The 19,747-nt window shown below is 41.2% G+C and overlaps 1 protein-coding gene across 31 annotated transcripts in view; it reads left to right on the top strand.

Moving 5' to 3' along the window:
• FARS2 (phenylalanyl-tRNA synthetase 2, mitochondrial) overlaps positions 1–19,747 on the top strand; it is a 467,039-nt gene that overhangs the window by 345,069 nt on the left and 102,223 nt on the right. The window contains exon 8 of one of the 31 annotated variants that reach the window (XM_070515666.1): positions 19,157–19,236. The exons of 29 other annotated variants lie outside the window; for them this stretch is intronic. In XM_070515666.1, the coding sequence (XP_070371767.1) occupies positions 19,157–19,220 (64 nt within the window). In that variant the 3' untranslated portion in view covers positions 19,221–19,236. Of the gene's footprint in view, positions 1–19,156; positions 19,237–19,747 lie in introns of those variants that run through there. One more of the 31 variants, XM_070515667.1, reaches the window with a different exon arrangement.

The raw sequence follows: 19,747 nt of genomic DNA, 5'->3' as shown, positions 1-19,747 counted from the left end.
GAAAGTTTACTAGCTGGATCTTGAGGCCCCATGTCTTCCCCGACTTACCTCCCTGGACACTGGCCACTAGGTTTATCACCCCCACCCTTGCCCAGCAGGAGACTGGAATAACCACTCTGGGGATCTTACCAGCCTCTGAGAAAACAGCTTAACATTACTGACATCAGGGGTTCCCCAAGAAATGGAGCATACAGATTACTCTCCAGTGAACCCCGCTTTCAGTAAGCCCTAGCCTTCCAATGTATGCGTGTTGTGCACGTACAAACACTTAGGACTCCAACAGCTCACTCTGAAGTATGAACCCACATCCAACAAATACCAGGCATTTGCAAAGTAGGACCAAAGCAAAAAGACAATCAATAAATGCAGCCTGAAGGAACCATACACTGTGGAGGGGGAAGAAAACATGAAAAATGAACTTACCCACGGGGCCGGTCTGGTGGCGCAGCCGTTAAGTTTGCACATTCTGCTTTGGCGGCCTGGGGTTCACCAGTTCAGATCCCGGGTGCAGACCTAGACACTGCTTGTCAAGCCATGCTATGGCAGGTGTCCCACATAAAATAGAGGAAGATGGGCATGGATGTTAGCTCAGGGTCAGTCTTCCTCAGCAAAAAGAGGAGGATTGGCAGCAGATGTTAGCTCAGGGCTAATCTTCCTCAAAAATAAAAATGAACTTACATTAACATCCTCAGGGAAGTAAGAGATGATAATGCATTTAGTAACAAAAACAAAGAAACAATTCATTAAAAAATGGAATATTCGGTGAACAAAAAGGAGCTCTTGAAATTAGAAATATGATATAAAAGTCAGTGGAAGAGTTGAAAAATAAAGTTGAGTTCTCCTAAAAAGGAAAAAGGAAATTTTAGGAAAACATAAGAAAAAGGAAAACATAAGAAAAAGGAAAACATAAGAAAGTTATAGAGCACAGTGCAGCAAGTCCAACATCCAAATAAGAAAAGTTCCAGAAAGAGAGGACAGAGGAAAGGTAGGGAAGGAACTTCAAGAAATAGTGAAGGAAACTTTCTCAGAACTGAAGAACGTGTGTTTCCACATTGAAAGGACTCACTAGGTACCCAGTGCAATGAACAAAACTAGAGTCACACCAAGTTCTCAGGACCTGACAGGGTGATGGGGACAAAAGAGAAGATACTAAAAGCTGAGAGAGAGACAGAAGGTGAATTAGGAGTCAGAATGATACCATATATCTTGGCAGTAGCTCTAGAAGCCAGAAGAGCAATGCCTTCAAAAGCTTGAACAAAACTAATTTTCAACCTGGAATCTGATGCTCAGCCATACTATCTATCAGATCTGAGGGTAGAAGAATGGTACTTTCAGACTACTAGAGGACATGGCCACCGTAATGAGAGGTAAGCCAAGACAAGATCCATGAAGCAGGAGATGCACTGTAAGAGAAAGGCAAAGGGCATCCCCAGTATGATAGAGAACTTCCATCCCAAAGCCCAGCTGTGACACAGTCTTCAAGAGGGTGATCGTCCATATTGGAGTAGATCAGAAGGGTACATGGAGACTTCAGTAAGATATAATAATTGAATACCTATTAACAGTCATCACCACTTATATTTATTGAGAAGTTGCAGTGTGTCAGACACAATTCTAAGCATACATGTATTAACAGTTAAATCCTAACAGTGGCCCTATTAGACAGATAATCGTTATCTCCCTTGTACAAATGAGGGAATTGAGAAACTCAGTACTTAAATAATTTGTCCAAAGTTACATAGCTAGTAAGTGGCAAAATGAGCTTTGAATCCAGGAAGTGCACTCGTAACCAGTACACCGTGCCTTCTGCAGCCCCCTCACAACAGGAGAAGAGTGCAGCATACGCAGGTTCCTCAAAACTACACAGGTGAAAAGCCAACACCATTTTTAAAGCCAGGGAAACAAAAAGTTGCACAGAAAAGGAAAAGTAACCATAGTCACTGTTCATAATCACAATGAACACTGAATGGTGAGCTTACAAAAACCTCAGCATTCCTTTATGGGGAAGATGTGGGACATGTGTATGCACAGAATGGTGTGAAAGAGCACCGAGTACTTGTCTTCTACGGTGGAGACTTAATATATACTGCCGAAAACGGAAAAACGAGTGAAATCCCAAGAAGTAGTCATAAAAGTATCGTATTAGAGATACAGATAAATACCAAAAGAAGCAACTAGAAAAGCTGAAACCAGCTTGCCTGTTGGGAGCCGACTGTGGCAGGATTGGCCCTGGGGGTTGCTGTCTTTCAGAATAAGCTCTTAGAATTATTTGGCTCTTCAAATATGTACAAATATAACTTTGATAAAAATAAAAACTAAATTTTAGGAAGGAATACCTTGTAGTACTGTTATAAAATAAATGTGTTTTATCTTCCTAGGAACTCAGCAATAAATAAATAAATTCCTCCTTCCTTTTTCTTTCAAGGCACCGAGTTCCTATCACATGCAGAAATCAAAGATTGGCATATGGCTATGTTGACTGACCACTTTCCTCTCTCAAAAATGCCCATCTACCCTTCAGCCCTTTCATTTTTCAGTCACTAAGGTCCAGCAAAGAAGAGAAAAGCAGGGAATTCTGTTGACAGAGACTTTTGATCAGTGCTTGTTAGCATGCGCAGTCCTTGTTGGGCACCTGGATTTAGGCAGCACAGCAAATGGCCAGATGTAAGGTGGAACTACTGTGGTTAGAGAAACCTCCAGCTTTGCAGGCAGGGGCAATGAAGCATGTCACCGTGTTCCGGGAAACCGGCATCTGGTGCGTTTCCTGGCTGGTGGTAATGGACAAGCTTCCCCTCTAGACAGTCAACAAGGAAATGGTGGCATCAGAGCTCCTAGTCTTTTAGGCACCTCAAATTAGGGCCAGGGGCCAGCGTCTTGGAAGGCAGAGTTTGGGGTTTGTTTGTATGAGGGAGAGACAAAATGTGTATATTTATAAAGCATGCGATAGGCCATTTGTTCAATGCAATATGCATTTTATTTTTATCTTCTTTTACTTCAAAGACAGAGAAAGCCTACTAATTAGTAAATCTAGTCATATATATGTATATGCATATATATCTATATTATTATCAAGGTTTCCGTATTGATCAATAAACTTAAAAGTACTTTTCACTTCTGGCAAAACCTTGGATATTGATAAATGTGGATCCTCTTATTGGAGGATCATTTCTTATTGCTACAGTAGTTCTTATTGTAGGATAATTATGAGTTTGAAAAAAAATATATTGATGTACTATGATCTTTGACTTAATAATCCAAGTGACCTTTAGATGCAAACCCTATCTCTTCAAAAAAAAATGGAGAAAAGATGCTTTACTGATTCAAATCTGCTGACATTTATTGAGCACCTACTACGTGGAAGGCATTGGCTGCCTGCAGCGGATACAATAACGGATAAGGCAGGCTCAACACACAGCCTTCTACAGTTTATTTTGGAGAGGAAACATACAAACTAAGTGACAGCAGCACAAGTCTGAGAAGAATAGCATGTGAGAGGAATAAACAAGCCCCCTCCTGGGGGCCCAGAGAGGAAAAAAATCTCATTTCAGAGATCAGGAAGAGTTAGAATATGAATTAGGTCTTAGGGATTTGCCATATTGTAATTATAAAATAAACGCATCTCCAGACTCCTTTCATTCATTCATTTACTCATTCCACAAATGTAAGTGTGCCCCTCTGGGCACTGGGGATGCATCAGTGAACAAAACAAAGGGGGGCAAAAGTGCCCTCTTCATGGAGTGCACAGCTAAGCTAGAACACCTTCTTCCCTCACAGTGGCTACCTGGACAAGAGTCGACAAAGGATAGGTTGTGTCTCCTCTGCTGTGACTCTAACTTGCGTTCCATGACCATTCAGAAGTTTCCTGTGTGATGCACATGGACATTAATCTTCAGCAAGGCTGGGCAGTTCTTGGTGGTCAGGGTTTGGCTGACATGGGTGCTGTATGTAAGTACAGTATAAATGGTACCCTGGGTTCTCTGAGAGTATCCAAAACGTCACTATTGGAATGAGCAATGCCCATCAAATGGCAGAAACTCCTGCCCTGGCACTTAGTGCCATGGAATCAGCGTCTGGTGAGGGCTCTCAGGCCTTCCGGGAGCAGCAGGAGCAGGCTGATGGTGAAAGCCAGGGCTGCGCCAGCACAGCTGGATCGTAGAAGGGGGAGAATCTGCTTTGATGGGTCATGACATCCTTTTCTGGACCTCCCTACTCCCAAGTCTATGTATTTCCTCCTGGCAGATCATGGGTCAGCCAACTCTCCCAATCTCTCTCTTCGGTCTCAGCTGACAACAATTTCAGAGAGATTAAGTCAGAATTTAAAAATGTTTTCCTGGAGTTCCTAGTTAAAATATTTATCCTTCAAAGGAAGATGTTGTCAGAGTGATCCATGCTTTGTGATTAATAGCTTGGACTGCATTAATTGCCCCTAGGATTAACTGAGGATTTGGTTAGGAGAATCATAAGACCAAAAAGCTTTTAAGACCTAGAGACATGAAACTCTATGAGGGTGGAATTCCAGGCCTTGTAAAGGCTATGCAGAAGATATTTACATATTCCCTACACTACCCAGTATCTTGGAAGCCCCCTGCTCCACTGCACTTGAGACCAGTGGGTGGGCACATTTTGGCGTCTGTCCTTCTAATTATATGCTTTTCTCTCACTATGTCTTTCTTTTGTCTTTCTTAAACCCAATAGAGCTTGAGTTCCCAGTATGTGATCTGAGAAAGCCCTCTTTCCTTACCACTTGAGTAAAACTCCTTTTCCACTTGATTTTTTTTTCATTCATTTCTGTGCCCAGGATCCCAGTTTCACTTTATAGTAGCTGTAGTGGTTTCCTATTACTGCTGTAACAAGTTACCACAAACTTAGTGGCTTAAAACAACACAAATTTATTACCTTACAGCTGTAGCAGTCAGAAGTCTGAAATCAGTTTCACTGGGCTCAAGTCAAGGTGTCAGCAGGACTGGTTCCTTCTAGAGGTTCTAGAGGAGGATCCATTCACATACCTGTTCCAGTTTCTAGAGGCCACTTGCATTCCTTGGCCTTTAGCCCCTTCCTCGCAACACTCCAATTTCTGCTCCTTCTGTCACATCTCCTTTGGCTCCGACCCTCCTACCTCCCTCTTATGAAGACTCCTGTGATTACACTGGTTCCACCCAAATAATCCACATCTCCCCGTCTCAAGATCCTTAACTTAATCACAATTGCAAAGTCCCTTTTGCCATGTAAGGTAACACATTCACAAATTCCAGGGATTAAGACGTAGACATCTTTGGGGTACCATCCTTTTGCTACCACAGAAGCTAACTTTGAAAACTTTTAAATTAGCTGGTTGTTTCTTTTCCACTTCTCTGTCCCTAAATATTTACGGCCCAGGTTTTCAAAATGCATAACTTACTTCTTCAATATAAATTAAGAAATTGTTGTTAGTTCTTTAAAATAGTTAAGAAACAGTTATCTTTGCAGTGACTGTGAGTTATCACTCTGAAAACTTGACTTGAACTCCAGGTGTATTGGATGTAATCCTAAGTGAGTCATTAACACTCTAGAAAAACCCATAACTCCATTTTTCTTGGAAACTCTCTTTTCATCTCCAAATAAAAATGGAAGGCAAGGAAGAGGACAGTCCCTTTGTTGTTGCTGTTGTCATGTTGTTCTGGATTCTTGCCGTCTGCATAGCCTAGTCTGGAGCTCCCATTCATGCCAGTGACCGCTGCTCTTCCCTGTAGAAACCTTGACCCTCTTTCACATACTCTCTACCCTGTCTCCAGGCTTCCCATCTGCCACACATTTATAATCAGGCAGCCCGGCTTGTTGGAGGTGTTTGTGAGTAACAGGAAATAGTTGAGTGAATAATATGCTTTAGTGTGTGTGTGCAGTCCACTTTTTCTTTCATTCTAATTCTTCCCCACCTTCCAGAGCAGCGACACGTAAACAAACCCTGGACCAGCAGCATGTTTCTCCCTAACCTTGTTCTCTAATACAGGTGTTTTAAGCATCCATGTGGTGTGTCCCAATGAGAATGAATGAAAAACCTGTGAATGGCCGACCATATTGAATTCATCTTGGTGACCCAGCAGGTGTCACCCAATTGGCTTTTGATAGATTCTTTACTATGACATAGATACATTACAGATACTAAAATATTACATATTTTATGTATTATTATGTAATATATATACAATGTATGTATACATATGTATATGTATTTTACATGCATTATATATGTATATGTATAATGTAGCATGTGTATACATATAATAATATATAAAAATTTATAGTAATATGTAAAATCCTTGAAAATTCTTTTCACTTTTCTTCCCCTAATCCTCTTTTTCTGGGGTATATATTAAAAAATAATAATAATAGGAAGTGTCCTTTGTTATTGTTCAGCTACCAGCGCTCCTTCAGCTTAAAAGACTGATCCTTGTATCTTTTTAGGCGGAAGCCTTTGTTTAAATGAGGGCCTAAGAGCTGAAATCCCTCTGGCTAAACACACATTAAGGATCACTTGGTGCAATGAAGGCATCTTTTCCACTTTGCTGCACTGATCAGATTGCCCAATCAAGCTTAGAATAGGAAATGGCATGGAAGATCAGATGTGGGAAGTCATTTAAATATTTGCCCTCCTGTTAGAAGGTCACTAAAGTGCACTTAATGTGGGACCCAGAGGTCTTCACCACTAAGATGCAGGAAGGTGGCAGCAGTAAAACTGGTCCTGAAGATGTGTTGTTCTAGAGTCCTCTGTTCTTGTAAATGATGTTCTGGCTTCAAAGGAGCTTTGCTTTATTAGTGTGTTCCATGGGGATTTATACTGAAGCGTGAATTGCATTAACAGTTTTTAAAAGCAGAGAATACTGAAAGGGAACTGAATACTGAGAGAGTCATTTTCAAATATTCATGTTCAGAATTGTAACTCTCAGTTTTCGATAAAGTTTACGTTATGGTCACTAGTTTAGAAAGGCACAGTATTGAGTTGTGGTTAAGAGTGTGGAAGCAGGCTGGCTGGCTTCAAATCTTGCCTTCACAGCTTAGTAGCCATGTTGCCTCAGGCGAGTTGTTTAACTTCTCTGTGCCTGATTTCCACATCTGTGAGATGGGGAATAATAATTAATAGTGCCTTCCTCAGAGTTGTGAAGATTACATAAATTAACACATAAAGGCACTTAGCACAGGGCCTGGCACAAAGTAAGTGCTCTAAAAACATTGGTGGTTATTACAGTTATAAGTTATTATTCTTATTACTCTACAGAGATTGGAAATATTAAGACATTTCTCAAAGATTTTCATCCCCAATAGTTAAAACCAAAAAAACCCCATAGCTGCTTCAAGGAAGTGAACACTGAGCTGTACAGAGGTATCCTGCTGGGGCCTGAGACAGTCGTTTCACATTTCACTACAGAAGTTATCTACCTGTCCACTTGCTTCTTTAAGAAACATATATTGCCCAGTATTTTATTGCCCCAGCCATGCTGGCATTTACATTGTGTAAACTGTAGGGAGGTTGCCAAGAATTTTCCGTTAAAGAGCTAAATTTTTCCAGAACAAGCAAAATATATGACTGGAATTTCTGTCAGAAATTTTCAGGGAGATGAATTTTAAGAGAAATTAAGCTTTTCCTCCCCCAAAATAAAGCCAAGTTATTAGATAATTTTAAATTCATGTCAAATTGCTTAATCATCCTTTCCGTAGATGCTAACTGTAAAAATATTTTATATGTGCCCATATCCATTTCAGCTTTGGGTTAATTTTTCTTTGAATTGATGTCTGCTGAGCTGCCAGGTTGCTTGGCACTGATGTTCACCCCTGTTTTATAATTGTTCCCTATAATGTTTTACAGTACATATATTGGGAGACTTCTATGCAAATTGCCCATATTGGACTACAGTTGTTCCTTTAACATGATCCTTGTTAGCAATACCTGATGTGATTAGTAATATGGAAGATTTTTTTAAGTCACATGTGACTTCTTGTGATTAGCACAGTTGCTTAGGCCCTGGCTGTCCCCAGCTTTTCTCTGCTTGGTCGGATGGTTAATTATGGATTCATCAATTGTTAGAGCGAGAAAAAGATCTTGGAGGTCTTGGGATACTGTCAAGATTATTAAATCCAGAGAGTCAAGACTTTTTCAGCCGAGACTAACCCTGCTAGTTAGTTCAGGAGTTAGGACTAGACTTTGATTCATTTGGTAACTAAATTAAGGGAGTTGAGAAGAGAACTCACATTTACTTTGCACAAAGACAAAAAGGCCTGCCATTCCTTGAGGAACGCACAGTTTACTGAGGTGACAATCAGGTGAACGGGTAATTCCAGAATTGTCTTCTGATTCCCAGCCCATTGCTCGTTCCCTTACACTGTAGTGCCCTGTGTCAAGGTGATAGAATTATTTGGTAGATACTCTTTCAGCCCATCTACACAGTTGTAAAGTAGGCAACTTTGTTTTTGATGCTTATCTTTCCATTTATCCAGTCATTTATTTTTCTACCTATGAGTTATTCATCAAAAACACTCATGAGTGCCTGAGCTATGCCGGACACCAGAGTCACTTCAATGCGGCAGACCAGGGAAAGAAAATCATGGTCCTTGCCTTCAAGTATTTTATGGTCTAGCTGAAGCAGACAGGCGTATAAAGAACAAAGTACAAAGAAGTATTAAAGGAACCGTGATAGAAATATGACAAGGTGCATCGAAGACACAGTTTCAGTCCTTCTAAATCTTCCTCAGGTTTTCACAGATATGTCATGTGTTAGTTAATGCAGTGAACTTTAAAATGTACCTTCTTAGGGGTATTTACATTTTAAAGTAGGTTGGGAATCCTGCTTTTCTATCTTCTCTCCTCTTTCCTTCCTCTTGGGGAATGTGTCCAGGTTCTGTCACTTCTGAAAGAAGTGCTACTGGTAGAGTTAGCTCTTTGCTCCAGAATGGAGCAGTCACCTTCCGTCTTTACCCCACTCTAGAGAGAGAATGCCCTTCCCCAGTCCTGCACTCTGTTCCATTCATTTGTTTATTCAGCGGAAGGTCTACCATGTGCCAGGCACATAGGAGATGTGGTAGATGTGGTGGAAAGCAAAGACGGAGGTAGCTGATGTTCTCCAAGAGCTTATAGTCTAGACTAGCTGGAGAAACTAACTTTTAATCAAATAATCACACTTGCAAATGTGGGATACATCTGAGATGAGTGTTATCAACATGGTGCTTTAACAACAGCCGAATGCTGGAATAGAGGTTGAGTATAAGATGCAGGAGAGAAGAACATTCAAAGCTGAGGAGCAACACAAGCAAGGCTCTGGCAGGAAGAAACTTGGTGCATCATGGACCCAGTAGGAAGGCCAGTGTGGCTGGACAAAAGGGGGAATGTTGTAATGAGGCTCAAGAGGTGGGTAAGGCCAGACCATGCTGGGCCTTATAGGCCGTGTAAGGATCTCTCACTTTATCTAGAGCAACCAGGAAGTCCCCAAAAGGTTTTAAGCAAAGCATGTTGTATGATTAGATTTGGTTTTCAAAAAGATGTACTCTGACTGCCCTGTGATGAATGGGTTGGAGAGGAAAAAGTGGGGGCCACAGGACCAGGAGGAGGCTGATGTAGTAGCTATACCAGAGATGGTGGTAGCTGGGACTGAGCTTGTGGCCTCAGAGAATGAAGCAAGTGAACAGATCCCAAAACTAATAAAAACTAAAATTTCCAGACCTTACTCCTTAATTGAATATGAGGTTATAAGGGATGACACCAATTGTCTGCCTTGTAGGTGGATAGTGTTGCCGTTTGTTGATAAAAAGGACATGACTGGTTGAGATTTAGGTTTGAACACATTGACCTTGAGGTTTACCTGAGATGCTGAGGTAACTACATTGCACAGGCAGTTTGAAATAGTTTGGAGCTTACAGGAGCCTTGGGGCTGAGATATAAATTTGTGGATAATCTTCATTTAGGATGTATTTGAAACTGAAGTATAGAGAAGATTGACTAGAAGTATGGAGTGAGAAGAACAAGGGACTTTGCGTGATTCTTGAGAAACTCAGGCATTTAGTGGCCACGTAAAAGATGATAAACTCAAATGAAATGGAGAGCTGAATGGAACAGGGGAGAGCTAGGAAAGTGAGAGAGAGCTGAGGTAAGGCATATGAGTTATGGGAACCAAGGGATATGTAGATTTCAAGATAATGAGAGTAGCCAACATGTCACAACATATCCCCAGACTAATGACTTTGTTAATGACTAACAAAAGAGCCATTGTATTTAGCTACATGGGGGTCATTGGTGACCTTAGTGAGAAATGATCACTTTTAGGGGGCAGAAGTAAGGTTAGAGTGGGTTGAGAAAAAAGTGGGAGGGAAGGAAATGGAGAGAGTAAATAGAGACAACTAAGGGGAGGAGAGAGACAATAGTGTGGTAGTTGGAGGGGATATGAGATCAAGGGAAGTTTTGTAAAAATGTGGTAAACTTCGGTATGTTTAAAAGTCAATAGAAAAGCACAAAAATGCACCCTAGTGTAAAGTATGGACTTCAGGTGATAATGATGTGTCAGTATAGGTTCATCACTTGTAACAAATGTACCATTCTGGTGGGGGATGTTGATAATGGAGGAGGCTGTGCACGTGTGGGGCAAGAGGTACGGGGAAATTTCTGTACTTTCCTCTCAGTTTTCTTGTGAACCCAAAACTGCTTGAAGAAGTAAAATTTATTAAAAATAAAAAACAGTCAACCGAAGAATCCAGTAGAGGAGAGGTTGATTATATGAGAGAGAGGAGGGATACCCCCTAGTGCAATGTTCCTAAGAGAAGGCAGGATGTCACGAGACCAAAAGCTGAAGGAGGTGAACACAGTTGATCTCAGAAAGGAGGAGAGACAGAGAACAGGGTGGGTGTAGATACCACAGGCTTCTCAATTCAGTAACTGGACGTTGATGGAGTCCCCACCTGAGTGACTTCACTTCACTCTCTGAAGTATGTTGGAGAACTTTCCCAAAGATGAGTGAAGGGGAGGTCTGGTCAGGGTGGCTTCAGGATAATGGAGAACATTTGAAAGAGTGTGGTAGAATGGAGAAGGCTAAGCAGAGAAGCCCAGCAGTGTCAAGGCCTGTGTGAGGGTGTGCTGGTGAAGAGGGTGGGACCGTCTACGTGTGGTTTGACTTCAGGCACAAGTCCTTCCTGAGTGTCTCACACTGCTGGTGTATTCCAGCCTCCTTCCTTCACTGGGGAACCTTTTATTGAACTAATCTCTTGAGAAGTTAGCATGTTCAACTGGATAAAAACATATTTTGCAGTGAATCAAAAAGAAATGGTGAAATTTTTTTGTTTATTTTGCTTAGATTTTCTACTTGGGCTTATCTTTGACATGGATCTATGCCACTGTAATTTTTATTGACTTCTTACCATGAGTTTTTCTGCCTCAACTTGTTTTTAAATTCACTTTTTTCAATCTTTTTTCTTCTCTGTCAGCTCTTTTATTACAGACTGTATTTTTCATTTTTTCTATTTTCCCCATCCTTACAGTGCATTGCTTACAATATTATTACTGCTGTTCTGTATGCATATTATTAGTTGAGTTTTGTAGGGACTTCCCTGTGAATACCAGAATGTAATTTATGAAATATGACAGTCATTCTCGTAACACCTCTGTGCTTTATGTCACACTCACTCAAACAGCAGTGTGGAAATAGTTACCCATACTGCCAGCTTCCAAAGCTTCGTATTGCCTCTTGTGTTTAGAAGGGGCTTCACCCCAATTCTTCTCAGGATGGAGCTGTAGAGGGAAGTGTTGCCTACCACTCCCATTTCTGGCATTTACCATTTGAACTAACTCAAGGACAGATGTTTCTAGATTAATTCAAATATGTCTAAAGACACATAATTCTACTTTCAGTTATTAATGAAAATTATAATTATCTAAGAAAGTGATGCAAAGTAGTAGTTTTTTAGGTCCTTTCATGAGAAGCTGTCAACATATAATTGGCATGTACAGTGGTCAAGAGGGAAGATTCTCAGGTCAGACTGCTTGAGTTTGCATGCAGCACCTGCCATTTGCTGGGCATGTGTGACCTTGGGCAGGTTATAACTTCTTGGTGCCCCAGTTTACTGCTCTATAAAATAGACCTAATATTACCCATATCATGATTATGGTAAGGATTAAAAGAGTTAGTACACATAAAGCCTTAGGACAATACCTGGCACAGAATATGTACTTACTAAATTCTAGCTATTGTATTATTTAGGTACTATAATGGTGCTTCAGAAGTCTGTTGTCTTCTGCTGCCTCCACTTCTTGGCAGTTTTATTTAGGAATCAGTTTTTATCACATACAACTCTAAAAGCAGCTTAGTATAGTCTAAGTTTTCACAATATTCTGGAGTAATATGATCTACAGTGATAATATTTTCTATTATATGAGTGTTGATTTATTATCTCCCACGTACATAATAAGCAATGTTGCATTAAAAACAACCCCCGTCTCCCGGGGCACTGCATGGCTCTCGGATAGAGCGAATATCTTCAGCCAGCTTGGTACAGATAGAAACATTCTTTCTCAGCTCTTTTAAACCATTTAGCAGAGGAATCAGATGATGGAACTTTGAAGAACTGAGTCTGTTTGGATGGAATCTTTGCTGTAAAGATTCAGTATTATTCTGAGCCGCTCTGTGCTCCCTTAATTGAAAAGCCCTGACATTGACATTGAAGAGGGATTGCCTTTGGGGCCAGGAGCAGGCAGCTTTCTTTAGCGTCTTGTGTTGTTAATGACTCGGAGATTGTTTTCCGATGAGATCAGAAGCAATTCACTAAAGAAGAAGTGGAGAGAACTTGAGAGCTTCAAAGAGTGGAGAGGAGGTATGTGAGAAAACCTAAAAAAGACAAAACTTGCTGTGGAAGAAGGAGTAGGGCTGGCTCCATGGCAAATTTGCCGTTCATCCCCGTGCAGCTTTTCCATGCAACTAGAGATGACAAGAAACCCTGTCCTGAGGAACAATGATGTCTTTGAAATGATGTAAGGGAAACCAGAGATAGACAGGGAGTGAAGTTGAACCAGGTCCTCCCTATAGATCTTGAGGGAAGATTTATTCAGCACTATTGTTCACTCCTGGCCATGTCAGCATGTCTCTGGACGCGCAGAGGATGGACTGCAGACACTTAGATGTCCCCACGGGTAGGTGGCTCTGTTCACAGTCCATAGCTACTGCCTTCCTCCACCTTCCTCCTCCTTCCTCAGACTGCTCCACTGTTGACAGCTCAGCAGTGGAAGTTCAGTCTGAACACAAATTAAGTGGCAGTCTTGAGGTTTCAAAGAAAAAGGAAAACTTTTTCATTTTAAAAATGAAAAATTTAATGTCTCCTATGTCACTTCACTGTATGTCCCTTGAAATGGTTTCATCTCTATGCTAATTTTATGCTGAAAATAGGAACACTCCTGTGGAAGAAGAGAGAAAGGGCTGGAAATCAAAGACTATCTGAGTGGCTGAGAGCCAAGTGGACCTGCTCAACTCAGTCCCATTTAGAAAATGTCCTCTGGGCTCGCCTGGCCCTCAAGACAACCAGCATTGTACTGAGGGCCACGTTAGGGGAGCCAAGGGCTTCATCTCCCACCCAGGAAGCCAACTCCCAAGGCTTGGACATGGATTCATGACCCGCAGAGTCTGCATGTTTCCCCTTGGTCTTGCACCAGTAATTTCTCTGGCCTACCCAGATCCCAAAATTGACTTCCCTTGATTTCCTCCACTTCTATTTTAAGTGAATAATTAATTCATAAAAAGCATCATCTCAAAAGGACAAAATAGCCCATAATTCCATGACTGTGAGTTGTCTGAGTAAGTGAACATTGTATTATGTTTTGTTCTAGACTAGCCTTCTCTTGGAGGAACATGAACTGTTAAGGATGGGAACCTGGTCTCTATACCTCTAGCATGAACATGGAACCTTCCTCAGAGTAGGCACTTCTCGTACACTTGTTGAATTTTATAGTAGTTCAGGGGCAGTTGGACAAAGAAGAGATTGGAAGGGTCTCGTTTTCACTGTTCTATAACTGGTTTCACAAAGACACTTCTCTATCAATTTTATCCTGCCAGTTCTCTTCACCTAGTTTTCTGTATCTTTCCGTACACAACAATGCTGGCTTTTTCTTTTATTTATGTTGTTTTAAAGAGATAATTCATGATGAAAAGGGAGTATACTTGTTTCAGGGGCAGGACTAAGACCAGTGGGAGAAAATTATACAAGATTGATTTCAGCTCCATACAAAGAGCTTTCTGAAGATGAGAGCTGTTTGTGAAGGAACAAGTTCCCTGTCACTGACTATCTTTAAGCAGAAGCTGGGTGGTCACATGAGACTGTTGTCCTGAGGATGCCTGCCCCGAGACTCAGCTAGCCAAGGTGCTGACTGATGACTTACCTTGGGGACACTCACAGCTCCAAAGTCTGGATCCTCAGCTGACAAATGGCAGCAGAGGAGGTGTAGCAGGTGAATACAGGGCCACTGTTCCTTAGGCTCTCTCTAGGGGCGGGCTGGGGCTGGCACCATGTTGCTTGAACCCGTGGGCACAGCTTCAAGAATGCACAGAGAATGCTGACTGGGCAGTCATGCTGGGACTGTAACGCAGCTTGTCTTCAAAACGGAAAGAATTCCTAGAGATTTAGTACTCACACACTCCTGAGGGATTTGAGATGAGAATGTCAAGGAGACACTGAGGTGTGGGTGTGTGTGGATGAGGCAGTTTCTATCTGCTTGGTAATAAGGCTGTAAGCTTTATGTTTCTATTGTATTCATTTTTCCCTCACGTTAGGCTGTCTGAGCCAGAAACATGTATCCCAGGGCAGACATTTTAGTGACCTAGAATAGAGAAAAGTACATTATAAACAGATTCTGGAAACATAAGGGGCTGAAATGCGTGTAGCTATTTGGAAAGATAATGGAAATTGTGCTTGTTTCTTTGACCTAGTTCCTTTGAGGTTTAATTATATAGTCTTGCCTTTTTAATTCTTTCAAAAAACAGACCCAGAAAGAACTAAAATAGGTAAATGGAAAGCTAGTTACCAGCCAGCTACTGGGTGACATCTCTGCAGATGACAGCTTCCTACTTTCTTTCCATGGCAATTCCACTCCTCCGAGTGGAAGGAGTTGGTGATGTGGCAAAGTGTCACGAAGCTTTTGGAGAAGTGGCTGTAATTATAGAGGCATTATCATTGAAAGGACCCAGAAAGGGAAGGGGCATCTAGCTCCGTGGTAGGATTGAGAAGGAGGAAAGCAGGGTTCATAGCCACAGAAGGTCTAGGATGCTATGCTTGAAAAGGTTATGGCATTTATTGATTCATTGAACTCAGTTAACCCCAAAATACTGGGTACCCCCCATGTGCAGTGCCCTGTAATAGGAGTGGTGAGCTATACAAAGAAGAATCAAATAACTTCCTCAACTAACTTAGAACATTTATTACTTACTTAAAAGGAACAGAACTAAGAGCCAACAATTTTTTTTTTTTTCCTTTTCATAAAGAGCAATGCACATTAATGTGCTCAGTAAACACTTGCTGGTTAATGGCCACTGCAGGTCCCAGGATGTGCTTTGACTTAGAAGAGGTACCGCCTAGATGCCCCAGGAGTAGCTTCACAACAGGAGAGCAGCCAGCCCGATGGTTCAAGAGCAGTATCGAATCTTCTCCTATATGCTGCCGGGAGCTCCAGAAGACTTGCCAGTTGAAAGGAGAGAAATTGAATCAATATTTAGCGCATGATGTCGATTTGCCACATACCAGACATATGCAGTGCTAAACATTGGAGATACAAAAATAGACAGACAAAAAATTAAAATGCAATTAAATCATGACCAACAAAACCAAAATCTGGGGAGAAAAAAGAGGTATCATTTGACATTAAAGATAGCCCCTTAAAAAAAATCAATACCAGTTGCAGAGCCAGCAGCTGAATCCATAGAGTTATAGAATGTCAGAGCTGGATGAGCCCTTAGGACGATCTGTCCAAATCTGTTATTTTACAGATGGGGAAACGGAGACCCAGCGAGGAGAGGTAAAGATATTGGCTCCATTTAGTTTACATTTCTCTTTGGCTGCGTGTATCATGGGTAAATATACCTTAACTGTAGTGAGTTGATGAAGACAGATGCTCTCTCTCCTTAAAATGTTTTGGCTGCTAGTGACCAACTCCTAGAGCAAGAGAAGCACTTTCTGGCATTGATGAGGAACTATGTCTGCTGTGTGAGTTTGCTGAGCTACCGAGCTTTTTCGCAATCCCCTGCTTTATTGTTTCACAGGCCACATTCCTTTAATGCCCATCATCAGAGAGTTTCTCTCTACCGTTTCTCGGCTCGAGTCCTTCAGAAGTCTCTGTACACTGACAATAGAGAGTAGGTCTGAAAACAGATGAGTGGCTTTTAAATTTGGCTTTTCCCCCCAGGGGATGATGTAGGGTTTAGTGACTTCAGTTTTGTTGAATTTTACTTATAAGTGGTGATGACTTGTATGTAGTGTGAGTTTTATTTTCTGTTTCATATGTATTTTTTATGCAGCCACATAAGCAAATATTTAATTTATCCTCACTCCTGTACTGTTGGGTAGTGACAGCTAATGTAAATGATATTGTACTGATTCAAACATGGGATTAAGTGCCTTTGAGAAGGCTTGGTAGACACCCAGCACGCTGTTAGGATTATCCAAATGTCTATATGATACTGAAATAGCTGGTCAATTGGTCATTTTACTCAGATAATCAGAGAAAACAGTGGGAAAAGGATCCCTAAAACCTAACTAAATGAATAGTTTTTAGATGATTTTTACTACTTGGTTCAGGCAAAACATTTAATCTATTATTCTTTGTGTAGAAACAGCTGAAGCAAAAATTATGGCTTTGAAGACATATCCAAGTTTGAATTCTGGTTTTACCTCTTAGTTGCTGTGTACCTTGAGCAAGTTACTTAACTTCTCTGGGCCTCAGTGTTCTCACTTGTAGAAATGGAGATAGTAGTACTCACTGCGTAGTGTTTTCAAGAGGGTTATATTTTAATACTAAATATACTATTCCTAGTGTAGTACTTGCAACAACAAGCTAATGTTAATTCTTGTCCTCCTAAGAAAGAGTAATCCTGGAGGGATAAATGGAAGTCACCCATCGAACAGACCATGTTATTCTGGCCTCCCATATCATTGCCTTCACTAGGAGGTACTTGAGTGGTGTGGACTCAACTCCATCCTTGGATCCCGTAAGAAACAGCTGTATGAAATGTGTTACTGCACGTACACTGGGAAGATTATTGAGGATTTTGTCCATTATTTCACTCAACGCCCCCTACGAAACATGTAAAGCCAGGAGAAACTTAGCTTACCTTAAAGTACAGGTAAATTTCATCTTAAGAATTTTGTAACTCACCATTTCCTCCTTCACCCTGGCTGGGGAAAGGCTCAGAGCCAGATTTGAAGCTCAGCTCCTCTGTGCAGAAGCTCACTGCTCGCTCTTTGTGTGTCCTTCTCCCTGATCTCAGCAGTCCTCCTCTTATTAATAGTCCCCTTCCCGTATTGTTCCATGTTAGGAGAGGTTTTTGACGCTGTTATATGGTATTTCAGCCAGAACTCAAGAGTTACCAAATCCTGCCCTGCAAGTCACTCCTGCCTGTCAGGGTCCTGAGAGCCAAGCAGAGGGTGAAAGCTAGCTGAGGGTTGCCAGGGTAGCACCCTGTGGGCTTCAGGAGCACCCAGCATCCCGTCCAGAGCTGGTAGAGGAGAAGAGGGCCTGCGCTGGCTGAAGCACACTGCTCCCTTGTTCTGAACCCACACCTCAGATCTCCTGAGACCCTCGTGCGTGCTCGTGGCCCTTGAGGCGGCACGGGGAAGCAGCGGGTAGGAGTCTGGCTTGAGAAAGATGTCAGTAACATCCCACCTCTTATGCCACCCCTTATGTTCATTCTCTATTTTTATTCATATTCGAACATTATTTTATTGTGTATTTTCTTCGGTAAGCCTCATTAAATCCTTTGTAGAATGAGGCAAGATGTAAAAACATGAAGCTTCACAGATTATATACACAAATTAAATGTAGCATGTTAACGATACAGCATCCCGTCTTGTCCACGGGACATACATTCCCTCGTGCCAGTGGAGGCCTGAAACTGCATGCAGATAGTGCTGAACCCTATGTATACTATGTTTTTCCCTACACATACATACCTAGGATAAAGTTTAGTTTATAAATTGGGTACAGTAAGAGATTAACAACAACTAATAATAAATAGAACAATTATAAAATATATTATAATAAAAGTTACGTGAATTTGGTCTCTGTCAGAATACTTTATCATACTGCACTCACCATTCTCCTTGTGATGATGTGAGATGACAGAATGCCCACATGATGAGATGGAGTGGGGAATGACATAGGCATTGTGACTTAGCATCAGGCTACTTGGTGACCTTCTGACATACTCAGAAGGAGGATCATCTGCTTCCTGATCGCAGTTGACAGTGGGTAACTGAAACCATGGAAAGCGAAACTTCAGATAAGGGGGATTGCTGTATTTGCACCTAAACGTGAGTGATTATGCCACAAATGCACATTTATACAAAGAGCATTCAATGGCCAGGACCCACCATAGGCAGTTTAATTATTGATCAGTCATAGTTAGGTTTCTCTACTCAGATCACGTAAGTCAATACTGACCAATTAATTTGTTTTGAACAGGCGGTACACCTCACTAATCGTTGCAGATACGCTGCAGGAACTCATGTCTCACAGACCCGTGTCTCCTACTCAACTTTCAGCTTCTAGAGCGTGGAGACCGTGTCCTACTGTCCTTTATTTATAGAACTTGGCCAACAACTGATGCATAATAATTGCGTAAGAAGTGAGTGCATAAATGAGAATTTTTTTAAATGGGGAGATTATTCAGAATAAATGAAATGTAGAATATCAGAATATTTTATAAGAAATGGCATTTTGGACAAGTTGTTATTACTTATCAGTACTTTCAGAAACACAAACTGTTCCCCTAACCAAATGCTACTAGGTAAGATCCTGCTTTCGTGGATAGATAAATGTGATTTCTCAGTAGCATGTACAGCACTGAAGCCCAATTACATTTTTTTAAAATAAACACACTTTTTAAGTGTTTCCATGCAGCTTATTCTCTCAGAAAGCTTATCCAATTCACATTGTTCGTTTTATTGGCAGGCCCTGGCCTACTGACAGTGTCAAGTTTCAACTGGGACTCTGCACAATTACTGCTAATTCTTAATGACGACTGAAATCAGGTGGCTTTACTGAATTTGTATTTGCCTGAAACATTTTTATTTTTAGTGTTCTTATTGTTCCCACCCAAGACCATATATTCTGCAATCTGCAGTCTATGCCTGATCTATAAAAGACTTGACTGTTCACACGCTGTAATAAATACTGAGTGTCAGTGAGCTCATTGTGGTAAATCCTTAGGTAATTACTTTCTGCCTTAGTTAGGGGACTTATGGTAGCATAAGCTAAAATTATTCTGTCTTGAGAAAACCCTGAGGTGGCTGTTATAGTTAAATATAATTCATTTTCAGCATGTTTATTATAGTTAAATTTAACTAATTTATGGCCTGTTGCTGGCCAGCAGCTGAGGAGGAGGAAGTTTCAGCGTCCATAAAAATGAGGCTCCACGACCCATCTTTGAGAACATGACGTAATAGCTGCACCCACTCTGTCTCTGTTCTTCCTGTCCCCAGAGTTGGATGGGTTGTTGCTGAAAGTAGTTGGCTGATGAGCTATCCAGGCGTTGGATTACTG

Source organism: Equus asinus, chromosome 8, assembly GCF_041296235.1.
Source record: "Equus asinus isolate D_3611 breed Donkey chromosome 8, EquAss-T2T_v2, whole genome shotgun sequence".
Classification (NCBI taxonomy): domain Eukaryota; kingdom Metazoa; phylum Chordata; class Mammalia; order Perissodactyla; family Equidae; genus Equus; species Equus asinus.
The sequence above is the reverse complement of the archived record's forward strand: the minus strand, read 5'-3'. Positions and strand labels throughout refer to the sequence as shown.